Genomic DNA, 22300 nt, shown 5'->3' on the forward strand with positions numbered 1-22300 from the left:
GAAAGAGCGGCAAACATGGCGGCGAGCGTGCGTCGTCTGCTATGAGTTGACAAACGTATTATTCTTAAAACAGAATATGGATGTGTTGGATTTGTAGAGTTGTCAAAGATGTGAATGTTATTATTTCTTTATTGATTAATAATCATGTATACTTTGCTTAGTGGGTTCTACAAATATCTTGTTCAGAAGGATGAATACTGTGTCTTGATCCTAGGCCTCGATAATGCTGGAAAAACTGTAAGTTTATTGAAGTTTATAATTCGCTTAATAATCGGAGAAAGCTAAGCGGTTCCTCGTTATTAATTAGAATGAGCGTATTTTGAATAATTTTCTGTTTTACCTCATTCTTTAAAATGATATTTAAGTATTCGTTTCTTTATTTTTATATGTCTGCTTTCCTAAGTTGACGACTTACGAATCGAATTGAGAAATGAAATTCACCTCTAATTAACTATAGCATTCGATGTAGTAATATATGAAGTGTGCATTTATTTCATTTCCTCTGACAACAATTTAATCTTTGTCAATGATTGATCTCGCATGTACCCGATTCTCCTCTTTTTCATTTTTTGTTTTCGTTGCAAATTATGATTTTATGTTTCCTTCACAGACATACTTGGAATCTGCCAAAACTAAATTCACTAAAGGATACCGGGGAATGAACCTCAGCAAAATCACAGCTACCGTCGGCCTCAATATAGGACAGATTGACGTTGCTGGTATAAGGCTTCATTTTTTTGATCTTGGAGGCCAGGAAGAGCTTCAGTCTTTATGGGATAAGGTATTCATTAAACCCGCTAAGTGTTCTTTAATTATTGTATTGATTCATAGGTCATGGACTGCTGTCCATGTACTCTTCACTATAAATGGCATTATCACTATCTATGTGAACTATTAGCCGGAAGTTTGTTTTGACCATATTTCCTAGGTTTCACCTCCAATTTCACTTACTATACCATCACAATCTTCAGTGCAACCTACTGGCATGTCCAAAAGTAAATTATCACCCATTTAATTTCAAAAATCCTTTTTATTCATTCCGCAAGGAAGTCTCCCGACAGAGGCAGTGGGCCTGCAATCACTGTCGTTTAAAATTCAGCTTCAATTATTATGGTATTATCTTCCTTGGTATTGTCATAGCCATAGAATTTTAACAGTTACATGCATAAATATACATGCTAGACTTATGTAATCTAGTTTATTGACTTGCTGAACTCATAAAAGATGTTTGTCACCAATATACTCTCTTTAGCTCACTTACGATATTTACGCAATGGGTTTTTGTGAAATTTGTTTATGCTGCAGGGCAGTATAGTACATAACAGTTGCATTTGTTTACTTTTCCCTCTGATCATTGATTACTGATTGTGAGGTTGAAATTTTTTCATGATATTTGAATTGTGATCTTCATGTTGCTGCCAAGGAATTCCATTTAGCAGTAGAGGATATCAAGGATTCACTTGTTGCTAATAGGGAAGCTTATTTGATCCATATCTGATCACTGACTTTATTGTTGCATACTGTCCTGAAATCATTATTTTTTTAGGCTAAACTTATTTCAAAAGCATGAAAAGTCATCACAATAATTCATAAAAACCTAAGATCCATTTGATGCAGCCCTCCTATCTGATGACCTTTACATGGTGACTTATTTATTCTTTATTACTTTCTCTATAACCTGCCTAATGTAAATGATTTGGGGCAGTCCCTTGCCCTTTTACCTCGTTCAATAACGAAAATGGTACAGTGTAACCGAAACTAGTTGGCAATAAAGTGTGTGTTTTTGTAGAAAAGCTAAGAAATTTCCTTCCAAACATTAAATATGGAATTCTACAAAGTAAAGGCCTCAACAATTCAGTGCACACTGACATCAGGATATCATTCCTCGTGAAATGGCAAATTGTGTCTCCCACTCTCCTTAGCACTTTCTCATTCAATCCATTTTACCTTCATCATTCTTCAGTAGCATCACATTTCTAACGCTTCCACTCTATACTTTTCTGCTGCCGTTAACATAGGCTTCTAAGCCTTGCTCCCATGTACAGATCTGTACCCTGACTGATAGCTGAAAATACAAGCATAGAAATAAGGCTGCAATTCATCAGATGCTATGTCTGGAGTATGACTCAAGTCATACTCCATACATAGATAGCATCTAATGAATTATTTCCTTACTTTTATGCTTGTAGTAAAATTTTCTTTTTGGAGAATGCCCTCTTAACCTGTGCTGTTCTAGAGTTTTTTATTTTTCTTGCTTAGTCCGTCAGATATCATTGTCTAAGCTATGCAGTCACTCTTGCTGTCCATAAATGGCAGCCCTAATTCTTTCTCCTTGGATGTTGACATTGGAAGCTTTCTCTTTGATTTAATAAATGGTTTCCTTGAAGTAAACGTTAAAATTAATGGGGACAGTGCACACCCTTCTCTTACTCCTTTCCCTATTCCTGCTTCTTTGAATTTGAGTCCAGATTGTATCATAGCTACTTGGTTGTTATGTAATTATATATGTACAACCCTTTGATGATTAATGCGATGGTGGGTGGCGTAACATGGTGGAACTCCTTCATGATGCACAAAGGGTAAGGAAAAAATAAAATATATATTTGCAACTGGTTTCGATATGGCGTATCATCAGCCATATCGAAACCGGTCGAAAATATATATTTTATTTTGTGGAACAGCAAAGTCTTTTTTTCTTTAAACCCTTTGTGCATCCTTCGATGATTGTTGAGCACTATTATTTCATTCAGAATTCTAAGCATTGAATTCCATCCCATGTTGTCAAATGCCTTCTTCAAGCCAACAATTGCTATGAATGTTGGTTTTTTTCCTCTCTCTATTCTCTTCTCTATAAGCTGCCTAAAGGCCAAAATTGCTTCTCTTGTGCGATTGCTTTTCCTGATACTAAATTGTCCTCATCCAGAATTTTTCTCTTTTTACTATTCTTCTGTTGATAATTCTTGTCAGTATCTTTAACACATGTGTCATCAGGCTTATGATCCTAAAACTTTCACACCTCCCTGCTTTATTATTTTTGGGAATAGGAATGACTGTAGGGTCATACCATGTCAGTTCATCCAGTCATGACACTCACCGTCTCAGATTTTGATGAAACTTGGCAATTTTCATCTTTTCATGAAGGAATGAAACAGTGTAAAATATTTCTTGGCTATCTCTAATAGTTATTTTTTTCGGGAGCATTTGAATTTTGGGTGAAACTGCAGTTTTTCAATGAATGCGGTCTCCAAAGGCATTTGTACCTCCAGAGGGAATTAATTTGTCTCATTTTCAGCCATAATTTACATCCGATTCTTATGAAAATTTGCACGTTTACTATAGAAGTCATGAGGATCCCAAAAACTAGTTGAAAAATATCCTATGGCATATTGGCAGTTCTCTAAACTCATATGTTTTGTAAGATTTTAGAAAATTTTGCATCAAAAACATGATTCTATAAAACATCATATTTTGACCTGAGGCAGTGTGTGAATAAAGCTAAACTATTTTTTCTAATATTCCTTAAGGTATGACCCACCACCTGTAAAAATAAAATTCATGGCTTTTTGCTGGCTTTGTTGCTAAAAAAATATGTAAAAAAAACCCTTTTCACGACTCTGGTAGTCAGTGTTGGGTCTGCCTTCAAGTGTGATGAAATGCTTGTGTTAACTGTTTAATATATCGAACAAAATGTTTATGACATGAATCTAGTGCATAATAAGTTCAAAAATAAAAACATTTTTATGTGCAGGTTGTTTTTCTCCCGATAAGAAAAATATATTTTTGAAATAGAATATTTTAAGGAATTCATAGCACTTACCCATCATTGCTGGGAAAAACTTAATTGTTGCTTTATAGAACACATCAAAATACTGGATGCATGTCAATACAAGTTCACTTTCTCCATTTTGTGTTGACAAAATTTTCATGAATGTGCTTTACTTCATTAATGTTGCACAACTTGTCAATCAACAATCACAATGTAATAACTTTTGTCTGTGCATAAGTTAGTGGGCAAATAGCATAGTTACTCTTCTTGAAGTGACTTGGTACTTCTCCTGTGAAGTACATTTAGCAAAAAGTTATGTAGAGCTGGTTTGAAGTCCTTTCTCTTGCATTTTTAATTAGCTCTGCGAGAATATCATGTGTTTCCGGTGCCTTATTACTTTGCTGGTCTGCAATTGCTGCATTGAATTTCAATCTCAACATTGTGGTTCCCATATCATCCTTTTCTACTTAAATTTCCTTGTCAATAATTTTTGTGCTGAGTTTTCTTCTTTATTTCCACTATTGTCCAGTGGTGGCTGGTGGTAATTTATTCAGGGTGAGCATTAGAGCAGATACAGGATGATTTACTTATGTTATGTTAATTCTAATCTATGAGCATCATGTTTCGTCGTAATAGCATTCAAGACGTATCACTGGTACATTCTACACTTAAAACTGCATGAACAGAAATAATATAAGCATGCTAATGAAAACAATTATTATAACGACATCTTTACGAGTGATGGTATGTGAATTTAATTCTTCCTTCCTTCTTCTGAGGGAACTTGTCTATCACCTTGTCAGTGAAACCTTCGATACCATCGTGGAACTTTTTTTTCAATTGACAAAATTGCCTGAGCAGTGAGCCTGTCATTGTCCATCTGGCTACATAGGAATGTTTGAACACGTTTAAGGGTTGAAAAACTCCTATCTACTTCACTAGTTGTCATCGGAATTATCACAAGAATTTTCAGTAGTTTAGTTGTTTCACGGAATGTGTTTTGAATGTTATTGTGAACAATGAATCCTAGTAGGGCAGCGTCACTGGAGACTTTCCGGAAGTCTTGGTGCACAGTGGCATTACTATGGGGTGGATGAGGGTATAGATCCCCCTCCCCCAAAGCCTCACAGAAATAAAAGAATTATTTAAAACTATCATCTAGATTTGACGTATACATAATAACTTGCCTCAACGCTTGTTCCCTACGAGGATTTAAGAACATCTCTAAGAAATGCGGTATTGGAAAAATGGAGGGAATCGTGGAGGATTCTTATTAATAACAAGCTCCGTGGCATCAAGGACATAGTAGCAGCTTGGCCCTCCTCAGCTCGTTGTAATCGGAGAGAGGAAGTAGTACTAACACGATTGAGGATAGGGCACAGCCCCCTGACCCATGCGTATCTCTTTACTGAAAAGAAGGAACCTCCCCAATGCGATGGTTGTAAGTGCCCATTAAGTATTAGACACATCATGGTAGATTGTGTTAAGTACTGTGAAGCGCGAAGACGAAATAATCTAGGGGGAGACCTAAAAACCCTTTTAGGAGATCACCCTACCAACTTAATCTGTACATTTCGGTTTCTCAGAGAAATAAACATTTTTAATAAATTCTAATTATGCACACTCTTTGAACGAAGACATCAGATGCAGTGGATTACTTTATACATAACTTTTGTAATCAAATCACACAGTAGTGGTGCAAAATGACCTAGCCGTCGACGCACCCTAAATCCAAACACTACTGCTACTACTACATAATCTGCTTAAATCTGCATCTTACTACATCTTACTGCATCTGCTTAAAGTTAAATTTTAAGAGCCAAAATGATGTAACATGTATTTCCAGGCATGTCATTTTTCAACAATTTTTCCAGAATTGCCTGTGGTGGGAGGGGGTCCCCACCCCTGGCCCCTTCATTCCCCCCCAAAGCGTATCCCTGATTACGCCACTGCTTGCGCATGTAAATTATTTCAAGCTCAGTGCTCAGACGAACTTGTTCTATGAATGGGTATGAATCGTGCAAACTAAGCAAATACTTTCCCGGGAATGCCTGGTTGAATTTTGGAAAAATTTCGGAAGAGAAGAGGACATAAGATGGCTCGTAAAATAAAATCGCTCCTTAACCTGACTGATTATTACATTACACACCTCTTTTGCCGCCATGTTTCTTGAGATGAAATTGACCTTACGTCTTCTCTTCTTATATCTTGTCTCGCAAATTCTCGAGTTATTGCAAAAAACCCGCATCTTGCAAAATCTCGAGTTATCGCAAATAGTGTCAATGCTCTCCCTGACATTCATTACTACGGATTTGAAATCCTTAATTTCTGCAGTTGCTGACTCTGAGTCTATCAGATTTCTCTGTAGCTGATCGTAGAGTGAAGTCACGTGTGGCATTACTACATATATGGAAGACTTTTATCCAAAACATAAAAACTGGCTGTTCCATCTTAAGGTGTAATGCTCTTGCTTGAGTAGTAGCACAACTTTGTCTACTGCTATTTTCAGTCTTCTCCAAACATTCCAACTATGAATCTTTGTGTGCAAAAACGGTATCAATTAACCTCGACTTAAAATTCCACCTCACATTTGACACGCCAGGAATTTGCTTTCCAACCGCTTCACTAAGACTTTCACATATTCCAGTTGAAATTTAGAAATGTTGATACTATTCAAAATGTAGTATAGAAGGCACCCCAGCTAATTGCATCTAGAAGCACTCGAAGGAAAGCGTTTTTAGCATGAAGTTCAAATGCATGCCGCTAAATGGCACTGGATGCATTGATGGACTAGGATCCTGGGCACAGGTAGTGTAGGTAGCAACTACACTACCTGCTAGTTACTCACCAAATATGCACGCGCGCACTCACATGGTTTTGAGTCTGCTACCAACACCCATTTGAGTAGTACATGCCCTCCACTTACCTCGTCCGCCCGAGCACCCTCAAGTGATCGCATGGACCGAATTTGTGGCCAGTGCAATGCCACGGGATCACACACTTGTAGATGGATGAATTTGCCAAGGAGATAGCTCCAGCGTTCGGAGCTTCATATCACATCCATAAGTAGACAGGATTTTTATCCTTCTCGTTGTAGAGGAGTAGTTATATTTTATAATTCATTCATCTTAAGGCGTACACTTGCTAACATGCATATATGCACACGCCGCCACTGCTATTGTGTTTTAGGGCATTATGTCTTACTCCATAGCTTGAAATGGTTCCTGGCTATTCTTTAAGCAGCTCCTGTTTTCCCCTGAATTCAAGGTTATTTTGCGCATCTTCACAAAGGTTCATCATCCATACTTCTTCAGCTCTCCTCACTTTGCAACAAATGTTGTTCCTTATTCTCCTGTAACTAGCCTGTCCTCCTTCAGTTTTTGTATTATTGTACTTTCTCCTTTCTTCAGTGAGGCTGAGGACTTGATGAGTGATCCATGGCTTTTTTTAATACTTTTTTATTCTCCCTGGAACTTCTCTTCAAGCCTCCAGTTGTCCACTTTGAATGATTTTCCTCCTACACTCTACACTTATTTCTCAGTCGCATCCAATCCTATTTTTCACTCCCCTCTGTCTTCCAAATTCATGTAAGTATTACCCTTGATTTTTGGGCAAAATTTTGACTCCTTTTGGACGTCCTTAAGCTTATCAACTTAGTGAAAAGGTTTAGTGGAGATCAAATGATTATAATAGTCCCAACCAATTTGTGGAAAAAATTTTAAATTGTGGCATTTGCATACATGGTGAAAAATATCACACAAAACATGTTGCCACGGTATAAAAATTGGGAACCTGTGTCAGATGCTGTGTTCCAAAAGACATGGTTCACACATGAATTAACCAATAGACTTAATTAAATTGATTGTTTGAGGCGTAACTTTGTGAAAGTGATTCATTATTAATATTAATGACGAATTTACCTGATGATGACGTCTAACATTTAAACCATGGTCGTGTAAATGTGTGAATAAATACTCATGTGAAAGCACAAAGTTCTTCTTTTTTATTTTAATAACCAATATACGATAAAAGCATTGTGAAAGGAATTGGGTAGTATATGTATATAATAAATTATCTTGTTGAGAGTAATGATGATTATATTGAGGGCATTAGTGATATGACTTTAGAAGAAAATATGGCTATGCATATAAAAATTAGTTCAGTTCATTCTTTCTTTGTATCCATCCTGATTTGCAATTGGTCTGCATGAATTTAGTATAATGATTTACACTGTAAAATACTTATGCTTAGATGTTAATGTCTTTCAGTATTATGCAGAGTCGCATGCAGTTATTTATGTGGTGGACTCATCAGACAGAGACAGAATTCCAGATTCCAAGGAAGCATTTGGTAAGCATTTAGAGTCTTGTCTTCTTTTTTTTTTCAAAATAAAAATACATGTGTTATGAGCTGTGTTTATATACATTCAGAAAACCCCATGCATATCCTTAAAGTAACACTTTTGTCGAGTATCGGAGAGGAATTTCTAAAACATTCCTAATGTCCTCCTTTTCCAAAAATTGATTAATTTCATAGCTTATCCATGCTAAATAAATGCAAAAATAATCATCCTTTACCCTATTCAACAAAAGCACTCCAGTCTCCTAAAATAATTAAGTTTTTTTAGTCCTCTTGCCTTTTTTTTACTACTTCCATATCTCTGTAGACGTCATCCACCTCGTCACTGTCATGAACTGCTGAGGCATGGATACCTGCACCACTACAGTATGCACTGGTTTTATCTTGATCTTCTCAATTATTATCCACTCATTATCTTGCTGAGTGCATTTCATATGGATTCCTGTGATCTTTCATAGCACATATTAACCATACTCCAGCATCATTTACAGATCCTGGAGCATTTACCCAAACAGTCTCCTTCTTGCATGTCAAGTTTTCTCTACTTCCAACCTTAAGGTTTTCAGTTCTCCTTAATCTATCTTCCTAATCTATCTCTCATTCCACGTTCGTACCCTAAAATTTTTTTATAGCATGAATTACTTATTCTCTTGGATAGTCTTAACCCAGAGATTTTAATGTAGGACTGTTTTACTTCTGAAATATTTTACTTGATAGGATTTCATCATGCCTTAAGGGAAAATATGATACCGAAATGGCTGCTATTTCACAGGAGAGTTATGTAATGGTTTCTCCTTGCCTTCCACATCGCAGTACCTATACAGCTGTTGAATTAAATGTTGCCATGTCTGCATGAAAATAATTGTTGTTGTACAATCTTTGATCTCCTCTCATTTGAATAAAAGCTGCCACCCACCACCCTCTCCTCTAGGTGATAACAGGCATAATTGCTGACAGCCTCACTACACTCTACCATGGCATGTTCACAGGGTTCAGTATTGTTCAAAACAGTTGAACGTAGTGGATGCACTTGTGGCTGTAAGAACAGATATAATCATTAATATATATTATAACAGACATTTCAATCATGAATTCATCAGTAAAAAGTCAACACAAAAGCTTCAATACACCACTTTATTGCAAACTACCAGATAAAATTTAAATATTTTTGTTAAACCTCTTATCTTTCACCATAAAACCTAGATCAAAAGATATGTTTTGAAGTGTAACTATTTGAGGTATAACAAGTACCTTTATTTATTGCTACTCGCACAAGTTACTAAATTATAAGTTTTACTATAACTGATAGCTAGGCAAGGGTTCTAATCTGACTTTGGTGTAAGTTTGCAACTTCCTTAGACATTCACTCTTCATCTGGGTTGTAATCACGTGCCCGAACAAAACTACCACTAACCCCAAATGCTTGTAAAATTTTGTATGTAGCCACTTTTCTCTTTAGTATTTAATAAAAGTCATATTTAATCTCTGCGACTCAAACATCTCACTGAAAATTGGAGGTCACAGAGCTTTACAATATTCTTAATTCTGGAAAAAAATCATTTGAGTTGTCTGAAAACATGCCAGATATTGTACACACAGTTTCATCCATACATACAGTAAGCATTTCATCTATTGCAAGGATTTGCTAGTTAATGTATTTACTGCAGATAAAAACATTCAACTCTCTAATGTCCTCTATACCTAATAGGTACTTATAATCAGCTGTATCTCTTTTCATGTTGAGCAAGATGTTTAACAATACATTCCGCAGTTTCTTGAGTGCACATGGAGACAATAGGTCAAATCTTTATGCTATCTGTAATGAATTCGATTTCAGACTTATGATTCAAATAGTTTTCCTGCAAATGAATATTTTTAAATCAAAATTCTGCATCGATTGACATTCTACTTACATTTAATTGAGAATAACGAAATTATGGATGCATTCATTTCACAATCCCAAATGGCTTGAATGATAGCATGAAGGAGTCGTTATGTATGTTACTGAAGTTAAGAAAAGTATAAGGAAATCTATTCCATTGCTTAAACTGGTAGTTCCTGACATTCACTTGGTATGGACACCCATAAAATCACAGTCCATCTCATGCAGCCAATTTATTTTCCTGTTTCTGGCAGATTACTGTTGAACGCACTTTCTGATTTCAGCAGATTTCACTTATTAGATTGCAGTTTTTCAGGCCTATTTTCTCAGTCAAATGTTGGGTTATAATGCATGCTTTATGCTATAACTGTCAATGTTAAAGGCTAATTTTTGTTTAGTTTTCCCCCAGTACTTTTTTTTAAACTTCTGTTGTATTAATTTATTTTTTTGGATAACCACTTAAAGTGGGAAATTAAATGTTAACCTCAGATTGATAGATTTAGCTTACAGTGTCATACATTCCATAAAATTTTATTTCTTTAACCAAACTTCATAATGTATAAAATCGTTTTGGGCTTGATTTGGTGGAAGTGTGATATATCCATGATAAAAACACAAATGGTAATTTCCACACGTTAATTCAAAACTCAGCTACTGAACATGGTTTCAAACTGTTTCCCTTCCCACTTCACTCACGCCAATTCCATATATCCACACCTCTTACCTTGGCTGTAGGTATAAATACGAAGAGAGTGCTGGTTGTATCACATTGAAAATGACATAATATGTTGAAATCATGGTCAGTAGTTGAGTTTTGAATTGAAGTGTGGAAATTAACGTTTGTGTTTTTTATCATTGACCAAACTTCCTTGCTGAGGCTGGCTGAGAATTACATGTTTCCTTATTCATGCATATATTTGAATAACTTCTTTGATTTCCCTTTCTTAAGACCGAACGATTGGGAGCAACCTGTTGACTGGTGTACCTCTACTTGTGGTGGCAAATAAGCAGGACTTGTCTGAGTGTATGGGAGTCCGTGAAGTGAAGCCGATTTTCAATCGCTCTGCCCACTTGATCGGAAGAAGAGACTGCATGGTGCTTCCAGTATCAGCTCTCAATGGGTGAGATTTTCATTACTATGGATTTGAATACCTAGTCCATTTTGTAACCATATTTATCTCTCACTTTTGCTTTCTGTATGTAGTTTCAATTATTCAAGAAGAAAGCTTTCATGATAATTATTATGCATAGGCTTATTAACTAACTTCCAAGCAAATTTGAAAAATTGAAGGCAATTTACTTATATGTAATATTAAAATATTTGAACTCATTGACTGCCTCACATTCCATTTTTAAGCTAATTTTAATTTAGTGTAATATAATTTTTATTTTGGGTCACCCAAGGTTTAAGGCAATAAACCAAAACATCTGTTACACATTCAATGTGGCAAAATACCTCTCTAAAATGTCACCCAATGTTGGAGAATTTTTCTTTAATTCTCTAAGTATTGAAAAATAACCTCAATTTACAAAATAACCAACCACACGAAAAGTAGGGAGGCTTATTTTTACTACAAAAAGTGTGGCCTCTTAAGAACCCTCACATAATGGGCAACAGGTTTTTTTTGTGTGCAACCCTCTTTTTACCACATTTTCTAGTGTTCATAATAATTTATATTTGCACTGCATACTGAACACCCATTTAATCATTGAGGAAAATAACTTTCTTGATAGGGCTTATAAATTTAAGTCTAATTACACACTAAAATCTAAGACCTCTCAAAAATAAAATTCATGGGACCAAAATTTTGCCACTCTGTTGATTGAGAGTTGTTCCTCAGAGGTGATTGGCACATAGCTTTATCTCACAGGCATGAAAACTCATGCAAGCATGGTTATTTTCCTTGTACCTCAATTTCCATAAAGAATGTGGAACAATACTGATTCCTTCCACTGCAAATATAGTTGCTGGTTAAAAAAAAAAATACATTGAAGTGGCAGCAGTTCTATCTCATTGGATAGATTACAGTTGATGTGGAAGTAACCAGATGGGCCTCAATCAAAATATCTTGGAGCAAAATAATTTATGATTTTAAAATCAAGGTATTGACCAGTAATTCCCTGTTTTCCTCGAAGCATAGGGTTATTTGAAAAATTAAAAAAAATCATGTGTTAAGCATTTCTGTGTGGAGCCTTGTGCTTGTGTTTGCATCAATTCCTTTAGCTTTTCAAAAATTGATTTGTCTGATATCTTTTCTCCTGTATACTGTGTGTGTACTGACAGCATCATCCATTATCCAATGGAAATTAATGTGTAGAACAGGAAATTAGCAGTTAAACCCAGTTCGAAAAATCAAATATTATATGTGCCTTGAAAATCATAGGGAGTGCAGATTAATAATAATAATAATAAATAATAATAATATTTAATTTCCTGTTGGCTATACAAGTATAACATAGGATTTAGTCAAAAAAGAAGAAAAGTTTATACAAAAGTTACATAGAAATTACAATAAATGATAAGCAGTTAAATACATACATAATTATATTAATTTGTCATTTAGATACTCATCAATGCTATAATAGCATTTCTTAAGTAGCAGTTCTTTTAGCTTATTTTTAAAAGTATTATTACTCACTGCACATTTTATTGCATTTGGAACTTTATTGTAAACCATAGAGGCTGAGTGGTGAGGACCTTTTCTGCTTACATTATAAGGCTGATTGTTCAGATGGACATTGTCTTTACTACGTGTCCCGTGGTTATGGATTGACGAGTTGGGCATAAACAGGTGCCTATTGTTTCTCACAAAAGTACAGCAATTCAAGATATAAATACAGGGGAGAGTAAGTATTTTAAGTTCTTTGAATAGGGGTCTTCCTGGGGTCCTAATTGAGACCCTTAGCATACTCTTAATAGCCCTCTTTTGTATTGAAAATGCCTTTATTGCAGCACTACTATTACCCCAGAATACAATTCCATAAACTAAAAAAGAATGGATTTTGGCGAAGTAGATGAGACTTAGAATCTGAGTTGAGGTGGTTTGGGCAAGTTTCCTGATCATATAGATCCCAGTATTCATTTTATTGATTAATTTGGTTATGTGAGGCTGCCAGTCAAGGTTCATATTGAGATATAAACCGAGAAATTTAGTGGTGTCACAGTGAAGTATAGTGATATTTGAGTCTGTTCTGAGAAGAGGGCTTTGAATTGGTGGGTTTGTTTTATTATGAAAATGAACGAAGCATGTTTTGTTTTCATTAAGAAGTAGGTTGTTTGACCGGCACCATTTGGACATAGTTGTTAAGGTTTGACGGGCAGCACTGCTAGCATCTAGGAAATTGTCACTTATGTTCAGTGTGGATGTATCATCAGCATATAATATAACTTCATTGTTTGGAAAGTTATTATGTAGATCATTAATGAAAATGATGAATAAAAGAGGTCCTAATATAGAGCCTTGTGGTACACCACAATTGGTTGAGGCCACATCAGATCTGAAAGAACGAGCATTTGAATTGAGGTTGAGGTTTACCTGCACAAATTGTTTACGGTCTGAGAGATAAGACTTTAACCAAGATAAGGCATTGCCATTGATCCCAATTTTCCTGAGTTTGGAGTAAAGTATGGTGTGGTCAATAGAGTCGAAAGCTTTTGACAGGTCAAAAAAGATTCCAATGGTCTCTTTCTTATTGGATAGTCCCCAGATTATCTTATTAATGAGGTGAAAGGCAGCGGTTGTGGTTGACTTTCCTTTTATGAAGCCATGCTGGGAAGGGTGTAGAAGGTTATAACTGTTTAGGTAGCTAAAAATACGGTTGTAAAATAGCTTTTCAAAGACCTTGGAAAAAACAGGGAGAATAGCAATGGGTCTATAATTTTCTGAATCACTATGCGACCCTTTTTTATGGATTGGCAGGATTAAAGATGTTTTGAGAGCTGTAGGAAAATGTCCATTCAAGAGAGAGAGATTGAATATATGACAGAGAGACTGGGATATAAATTTTGAAGCCTGTTTAACAATTGGCATAGGTATTCCATCCAAGCCAGCAGACCATTTATTGTCAAATGTTCGAATCACATTTTCGACTTCAATGGGATCAGAGGGAGCAAGAAATATAGAGTTGGAACAGTTTATCGAAGTGAGAATTGGGTTAGTATTGAGATTTGCAGATTGGCAGAACTGTTCATTGAAGCGATTGGCAATTTCCAAAGGCTCAGAAACTGGGATATTATTGAAATTGATTGGTGAAGGAATACCTTTGTTCATGTCATTATTTGTTTGTTGCTTGATAGCATGCCATGCAGCTTTTGTGTGACAACATTTCACCCATTGATATCGCTAGATAGTCTATGTCAATGAGCCAACGGAAACATTCAATTTGCAAAACACTCCCTAGTCCAAAAATCTATTTAAATATATGTATCTATATTTCTGGCTTTTTTCCATGTACCACAGCACCATTGTCCTCATCCTTTTTCCATTGTATGTTCCTATCCCTTTCTTTCCTTACCTCTGAATTTATATGTATGTTTGCGCTTAAGGCGCCGTGTGAATGAATTAAGTAGTGTATCGGCCATATTGGCTTATTTCACTTGGGCTCAGCGTGCCCCGAAACGCATGTTCCTGTCTCTTTCCTGCTATCGTGTGAGTGTGTATCTTTCCTTTCATCCTTGTGTCCTCGTCCATTCCTTCTGTTGGTGAGTGGTGAGCTGCCCCAGTGCCATCTATTGTTTACTCTTTTGGGCCAAAGCAAAGGGAGTTTTCTGTGTATAAACCCCCGCCTAAATCATGGTAAATCTAATCGTCCCGGTAGCTCAACTGGTAGAGCACCTGGCCAGCAACCAGGAGGTTCTGGGTTCGAGTCCCAGTCAGGCCGCATTTTTACCCTCTGATTTCTGGCTTTTTTCCATCTACCACAGCATCATTGTCCTCATCCTTTTTCCATTACATGTTCCTATCCCTTTCTTTCCTTACCTCTGAATTTATATGCATGTTTGCGCTTAAGGCGCCGTGTGAATGAATGAAGTAGTATATAAATATATGTACCTATATATAAATCTTTGATAAGTACTGTCAAGAATAATATGTACTTACCTCTGTGATATGGAGTGCCTTCAATCGCCAAAAAATAATTGTATGCATGAATCAGGGGGAAAGCTTTGATACTTAAGAAAATAATGTTTTTATTTTGATTGGCTTACTTTAGGTTGAGAGAGCAGTGATGATTTATGGTGTTTTACCCCCATTTCCTTCATCATCCTATCATTAACATATATGAAGGTGCTCATAACATTCCTGTGCTTGAAATAAATTTTTCTAGATTGTTCAATGCTGTTCTGAAGAGCACTGAGTTTTGACACTCCATTTCTGGTTCACCATTGCCCTCTGTTGGCACCACTTACACCTCAGGCTCACCATCAACTTTGTCATTGCAAGTTATTAATTTATAGTCCACTACAGCAAATTCATAAAAAGACACATCAATTTTCATATTCATTTCAACTGTGGCATACTACCAGAATTCACTAATTCCACTGTCATAATTTGTTGCCTGGATGTAAGTTTCATTATCAGCAGAAAACCTGGCTCTAGAAAAACAATTAGGAAGGAGATTTGTGCGACACACTTCTAAGACTCTCAAAGCTGCTGCAAAATCTGCTTGGCCTGCAGAATAGTTTACTTCAAAATACTATGGTTGTAATTAGGGTTATTTTGATATGTAATTCTCGATACCAATTCTGATATCTATATGATAAATTCTTGATTCCAGTTACCGATACCATCAATGTTTTACTAGTGTTGCTAGGTTTTTTGCTAAAATCTCGTAATTTTTCTTTACTCTTTTAAATGATGTTAGTTACACCATTTATAACTCAAAAACAGCCATGCCAATTTTAATGATATTTGGCTTTTTGGATTCCTCTCTGCCCCAGACAACAGCATAAACATTAGAAAATAGTAAATGTTCACGAAATAATTAATATGATTGATAACCACAAAAATCACAAATGGTTGAGTGTGTAAGCAATTTTGGCTGCTAATAACAAATATGTGGATGACTTAAACTTTGTTATTCAGAATCAAATCGTTGGCACACTGCAGTCACTCAAATCTATTGATTGTGTAACAAACAAAGAGGAAGTCACCAACTATCCATCTGAATTTTTTAACTCCTTGGATGTGCTTGGCTTACCACAGCGCAAATCACAGCTGAAGGTTAGCTCGGTGGTCATGATGCTTCAAAACCTAAAACAACAAAACCTTACAATTGAATGCGTTTGGTGATGATAAAAAAAAACTGATGGTCAATCTGATTCATGGGACTGTACTCAAAGGAAAATTCAAAGATGAGGAAGTTCTTGTAATGAGGATTCCCTTGATTCCTGTTAATATGCCCTTTGAGTTTAAAAGAATTCCAATTCGTTTTGCGTTCACGGATATGACAGATTCACGGCTTGGTGAATGATCCACATTATTTATTCTGTGTCTGATAACAAAAAAAACTGCTGCATATCAGAAGGTACTTGACTGAAGAGAATAAAGCCGCATGTGTTGGGTAGACTGGGGCATGTTTACACTGTGCATTTTTCCAAACCTAGTTATTGCTATCTAGTGCCCCACAAGTCATGACGTATTAATGCTGCTCCCTAGGGGCTATTCTTAAGAGATTTTGAGCATCAGTTAAGCATTTTTCTGGCGTTGCCTAAAGAAGGGGTCAAGTTTACGTTCAATAAAACTACAAAAATAAGTACATAATTTGTACAATGGCTTGACGGAAAGACATTTTCTTTATTTAATCTACGTAGGGTAGACTGGAGTACTTGTATGTAGATTAAAAAAAATTGAATTTTCTCATTTTTATGTTTTAACTAAGGAAATTTTAGAGTTTGTGGTTTTATAAAGCAGGTAATAGTCAAAATTTTATGCATTCAGTTGTTGGCCTATTTGTGTTTTTAATCGTGAAAAAATGTGTTTAGGTCCAAGTCTGTTGCGTAAACTTTCCCTTATTGATGCTTGACTGACGCTCAAAATGTTGTAAAAATATTAGCTTTAACATGCTATGACAGGTGGCATGCCAGTTACGACTCGGTACAGAAAAAGTGCCCTGCATAATTATGCCACAGTCAACTCTGCACATTCAGGTTTATTCTCTCAAATTCTTATCCTGATATACAACATTCTTAAGTATTTATTATTTTATTCTGATATCAACATTCAATGGTTCTTATTTTGTTATCAGGCACAATAACAAATAAAGTGGATAGTTTACCTACACATGAATATGACACCTATGATTGACCATGAGAAAACCCATGGATTTTCTAGATTCAGACGATACAATCATCATAATCACAAAAACCCCTCTGGATACAACCCAGCGCCACCAAATATGAGCCACACATTTTACCTCCACTTCTAAAGACTTATGTCCTCTTGGATGTTTTTTATTCATAAATCATCTGAAATGACTCGCCTAAGGTATTTCCAGTACATATGTATAAATGAAATATTTTCCGCATTTTTTGTGGCATGAAATTTCACATGACCACCCCTTTTTTTATGGTCGATGAAGTATTAAAATTCACTAATAATTGATTGATGCTACCAAATGTGATAATCAAAATGGAAAGTACAATAAAATGAAAATTGAGAGTATGGAGATACATTGTAGCATATTTTATTGTTAGTTTAATTTATTTGTTATATCTATCATAACATGACATGGAGATGGAGCCATTAAAATAGTAATTTATGGAGTTAAATTATTGCCTCAATGCTGGAAAAAGCCACCTGAGTCTATCTAGCGCTTAAGAAACATTAATAGATATAGTAGGACATTTCACAGCCTCTTCAGAGGCCATCCCTGTTGCAATGGATATTTATATTTAATGAGTACATTTTTATTTATTTATTTAGTGACGGCATTGATGAAGGCATCCGATGGCTGGTCGACTGCATCAAGAGGAATAGTGTCAATCGCCCACCTAGAAATCAACTCGATGAATGAATCTTGGCCTCATTGTGAATGTGATTGTGCTTTCAGTGTCAATATGTTAAGGACTTCCAAGTGCTCTACTCATGATGTGCTGTCTAAAGTGATTGCATCCTGTGAACTATTTATCAATTGCTGGGAAGTGGAATAAATATTTTTACAAACTTGCTAAAGAAAAAATACATAGGTAATTTGTGGGTTGCCTGTTGTTTGTTCATTGACAAATATTAATGCAGGTATTTTATTGTCTGTTTCATGAGGCAGTTAAAATTATGGTGAGAAATTTAAAGTCTTGACAGCTAGTATGGGCTGGAAATGTTTTTCGATTTTGTATTTTTTTGAATGAAATTGTAACAATAACATGAATTTAAGTGAGACATGGTAAAGTATGTGTATTAAACAACAATGCTATTATTTATTGAACTGTGATTGTTAGGCTAGGTTGTTAATGTTCACTCAATATATGGTAGGTGCACCCCTGGAATACAAAGTTATCTTTGAATCTGGATCATATGTACATAGCTGTTGGTGGCATTACATTTCTCAAGGAGAAGATCAATATCATTCAATGATCTTAAATACTTTAACTCTACCAAAAAGTGATGTTGGATTCGCAAAAAGTTATTTTTTCTGGTCGAAGCTGATATTTGGACAGGGGACCAGGAGCAGCAGTGGAGCAGAGCGAATTTTCATTGTTGCTCTGGGGTGCTCTACTCCTCTCCAGCCAGAGCGGAGCATTGTTTCTCTGTTCTGGTGTTCCAGAGCGGAGTCTCTCTGAGGTTAACTTTGTTCCAGAAATTCTCTTTCCATTCTAAAGTGTGTATTTTCCAATAGGAATTGCCCTTAATTAATCGTATGTGTATATATAATGAAGGGTCCCTATAATGCAATGATACATTGGTAAAGCATCGACTGTAGAAGTTGTGATTAAAATGCCACTGATACTGCAAGATAAATATCGATTCTTCGATGCTTGAAGAGCAGTATTAGAGTCTATACTTATCATTTGGAATCAATGGAGCAACATATTTGGGAGGTTGCTGACATATTTGCAGGAAGCAATGATGGATAGGAATGCTATTTGATTTCCATTTTTAATGATTCATAATTATATCAAGACTACTGGAACTAAAAGAAGGAGGTTACACTTTAGGACTCAGTAGTGAGGAAAAAAAACAGAAATATCACATTTAAAAATAGGTTATATCGAACATCAGTTAACATATTGCTTAGGAGAACCACTTATTGCAAAGCATGTCATTTGGAAAAAATGTTTAGTGTTTAGGTTAAAATATGTATATTTCTTTCAAATCGAAGTAGATATTGTAAAATTCTATGAAAGATATTCTTTGCACCCAATGAATGGACCAGGCCTGTATTGTTAATAGGTATTTTAAATCACAAGCAAGGCCATATACAGGATTTTGTTTTGGGGGGCACAAGGATACCTCGTAGTACAAAATGAACGCAATGATAATGGGACCGTATTAACCCTTTCTCTGCTGTGAACGTACCTGGTACGTTCGCACGGCAGGCTGCTGTAAACGTACCTTTTCTTCCTCCCTGCCAGGCGCTCAGCACTTTCACCAAAGCACTCCTAAGGGTCGCAAATCCGGGACCCTTTCCTCAACGAGATCACCCTCGCTGGCCCCTCTCTTTGACCCTCCGAGTGGGGGGCCTCCATCCCCAAAAGTGACTGTTCTGACTGCATTTTGAAAATCTATCAATCAATCTGATCATCAAAAAATGATTGTTTGCAATGCACTTCTGCCAATCAAGCATTTAAGTACGTATTTGAACCGTGTTTCTGCGATGAAAAATAATGATTTAGTTAACTTTGCTAAAATGGCCATTTTTCTGGTGGTCCCCAGCCACATTTAGTAGTGGATTAAAGGAGCGCTCCAGGTCCCTGATTTTGACCCAACCCAGCTGTAAGTGTTACAAATTTTTCCCACCTTTGACCTGATGTGACCGCAAGTGTAACAATTAACACTTGCTTCCACTTAAATCATAATTAACTGCAACTAGTTTAATTACTCAATTTCTGATCTATATTGACATGGCCAGGTATATGGTTTGCTGAACAGACATAGGGAAAATAGAATGGTTTCCATGAGGGCAATGAATAAGCTATGGCCAAGAAACCAAGCATAATTGGGCTACAGTTTTCACAAGAAAACTTAAGACCATTCAGAGAAAATGTATGCAAAGATAGGTTGCCGGGTAATAGCTACTTTCATTATTTTACTGGTTGGGATATAAAATCATGCATTGGGCCGTGGAAGAACTACATCTGTATGTATCAATTTGGAGAAAGACAGTTAACCTATAAGGCTATGGTGAGTGATGAATGAGAAAGGTCTACTCAAGAAATGATGGCATCTCTTCTTACAAGGCCCAGTTTATTATGTGAAGTAGGAAACAAGGAATTTCTCTTCAAAGTTATGAATGAATTGGGTACATCAACACATCACTTAATTTTCAATTGGAAAAATGATTATCTTGTTAGAAGTCGAATGTGAGGAGAGACCGTAAATGCAGTAAATTCACTCTCAACTTAATGCAACATGCTTGAATGGAATGTAGCATGGCACTTTGATTTCATTGATTAAAGTAAACCTATTATTGGAAGTGGGGCTCTGAGCAAACACTGTGGTCGCCAACAAATAGGCAGTAACATCAATAAAACTCGCAATAATGTGAATTTGTGGCTGTGAATGTTAAGGTGGTATCATTAACCTTTTAAGTTTTTCCGAATATAAGCTGTCAATTTTACCCTTGTTTTTCAGAGCAAACACTTATGTTAGGTACTTGTCTTACCAACTGGAGTTCCGACCCTAGAAGTGCCTGTACCACTGCAATCATTCTTCTCAAATTCTCTTTCCCTGATGCATGAACTCACCACTTACCTTAGGTTGGTATTAACCACATCATCCAGCCACCCTTTGCGTGGTCCCTCCATGATTCTTCAATCCTATAGCTCATACGCACTACCCTCATCAAGTCATTCTTTTCAAATGACCATGCCACCTCAGTCTGACACAATGCGCAGTCCAGGTTTACGCAAAAAATCCATGTAACTTGGTAGTGCTGCATATGTGCATGACTTGGTTTCAATTTATTGATCAGTAAATTCCTTCAGGATCTTACTTTTGCATGCATTGAGCAAGTATTCACACTCAACAGCATTCAGGAGCAGCTGAGTTGACACCAATGAATCTCGCTGCAAAAGCCTACATTTCAAGTACTCAATACATACTAGTTTTTTTATGCTCCTGGTTTCACAGCTACATGGAACTATACAATGAATTGAAGAACAATGACCAGAGCTGCAGAGGTCCTGAAATATAAAGATAAATGAAATGCTGTGAAAAGCCAGAAATGATATCCAGAGCATTTCTCATCACTCTGACTCATCATGACAATTTGTTACCAAGATATTTATGGCATCAATTGGAAAACATACTTTCATTGGGTTACTTACTGAGAAACAGAGAAAAAATGTTTTCTTGTTACATACAGTCTAGATGAAAGATATCAAAATGCACTATTATAACTTGCGTTTATATGCCTTGTTCTCCGCTAATTCTCAACCAGGCTGAAACCAGCCACTGCCTTTTAAGATATGTACCCTTTCCTAACCCAGCCAATTTCGGCTGGCCTGCCCCCCTATACTTGGGGCTCTGCTCCTATGGGGCAGTCTTCTGAGCTTCATAGGAATCTGTTTCATCGTGAGAGTTTATATTTGCTAAAACCCGAAGGCCTAGTGTAGAATAACTATCATACACATGCAGTGTCGCAGCGAGGGGGGGTTTTGGGGGATAAAACCCCTCCCAGAGCTCAGAGAAATGTTTAAGTTAAATCCATTTTACTTAATTGTATTAAAATTACTTATAGAATAGTGTTAGGATTAATCAAATATCCCTAAGAAAGCCATAAAACTCGCCATTTTGAACCATTAATCTTAAAATTTTTCTGGAGGAGTAAGTAAAAGTAAGACCCTGAGGGAATTTACTGATCAATAAATTGAAACCATGTCATGCACATATGCAACACTGCCAAGTTACATGGATTTTTTTCATATCCCTGCAAATCCTGCTTACGCTGGCGGGTATGCAATACCCCCACACCCATAAGTATTAGTTGTGCCAAAAACCCCCTCCAGCCTTAATTCTTAGCTGCGCCCCTGTACACATGTATTCAAAAATGTTTCCATGTTAGTGAAGTAACTTCAGAAAAACAGTGGAAAGGGGAGGGTTTTGATGTATTGAAAAAATTAGGCTGGTTCTCAATGC

The 22300-nt window shown here is 36.2% G+C and overlaps 1 protein-coding gene and 1 non-coding gene across 2 annotated transcripts; both read left to right on the plus strand.

Annotated features, from left to right (window-relative positions):
- Positions 1 to 56: 56 nt before the first annotated feature.
- LOC124159269 (ADP-ribosylation factor-related protein 1) lies at positions 57 to 18419 on the plus strand. Its single transcript, XM_046534971.1, has 5 exons — positions 57 to 237; positions 611 to 781; positions 8035 to 8116; positions 10957 to 11128; positions 17930 to 18419. Exons 1-5 carry the CDS (start codon positions 145 to 147, stop codon positions 18018 to 18020), a joined length of 609 nt encoding a protein of 202 aa, XP_046390927.1. The 5' UTR covers positions 57 to 144; the 3' UTR covers positions 18021 to 18419.
- Trnaa-agc lies at positions 14816 to 14888 on the plus strand. The gene has a single exon. It is a non-coding gene; the product is annotated as a tRNA-Ala (tRNA).
- Positions 18420 to 22300: the final 3881 nt, after the last annotated feature.

The sequence above is a fragment of the Ischnura elegans genome, chromosome 1 (assembly GCF_921293095.1).
Source record: "Ischnura elegans chromosome 1, ioIscEleg1.1, whole genome shotgun sequence".
In the NCBI taxonomy this organism is placed as follows: domain Eukaryota; kingdom Metazoa; phylum Arthropoda; class Insecta; order Odonata; family Coenagrionidae; genus Ischnura; species Ischnura elegans.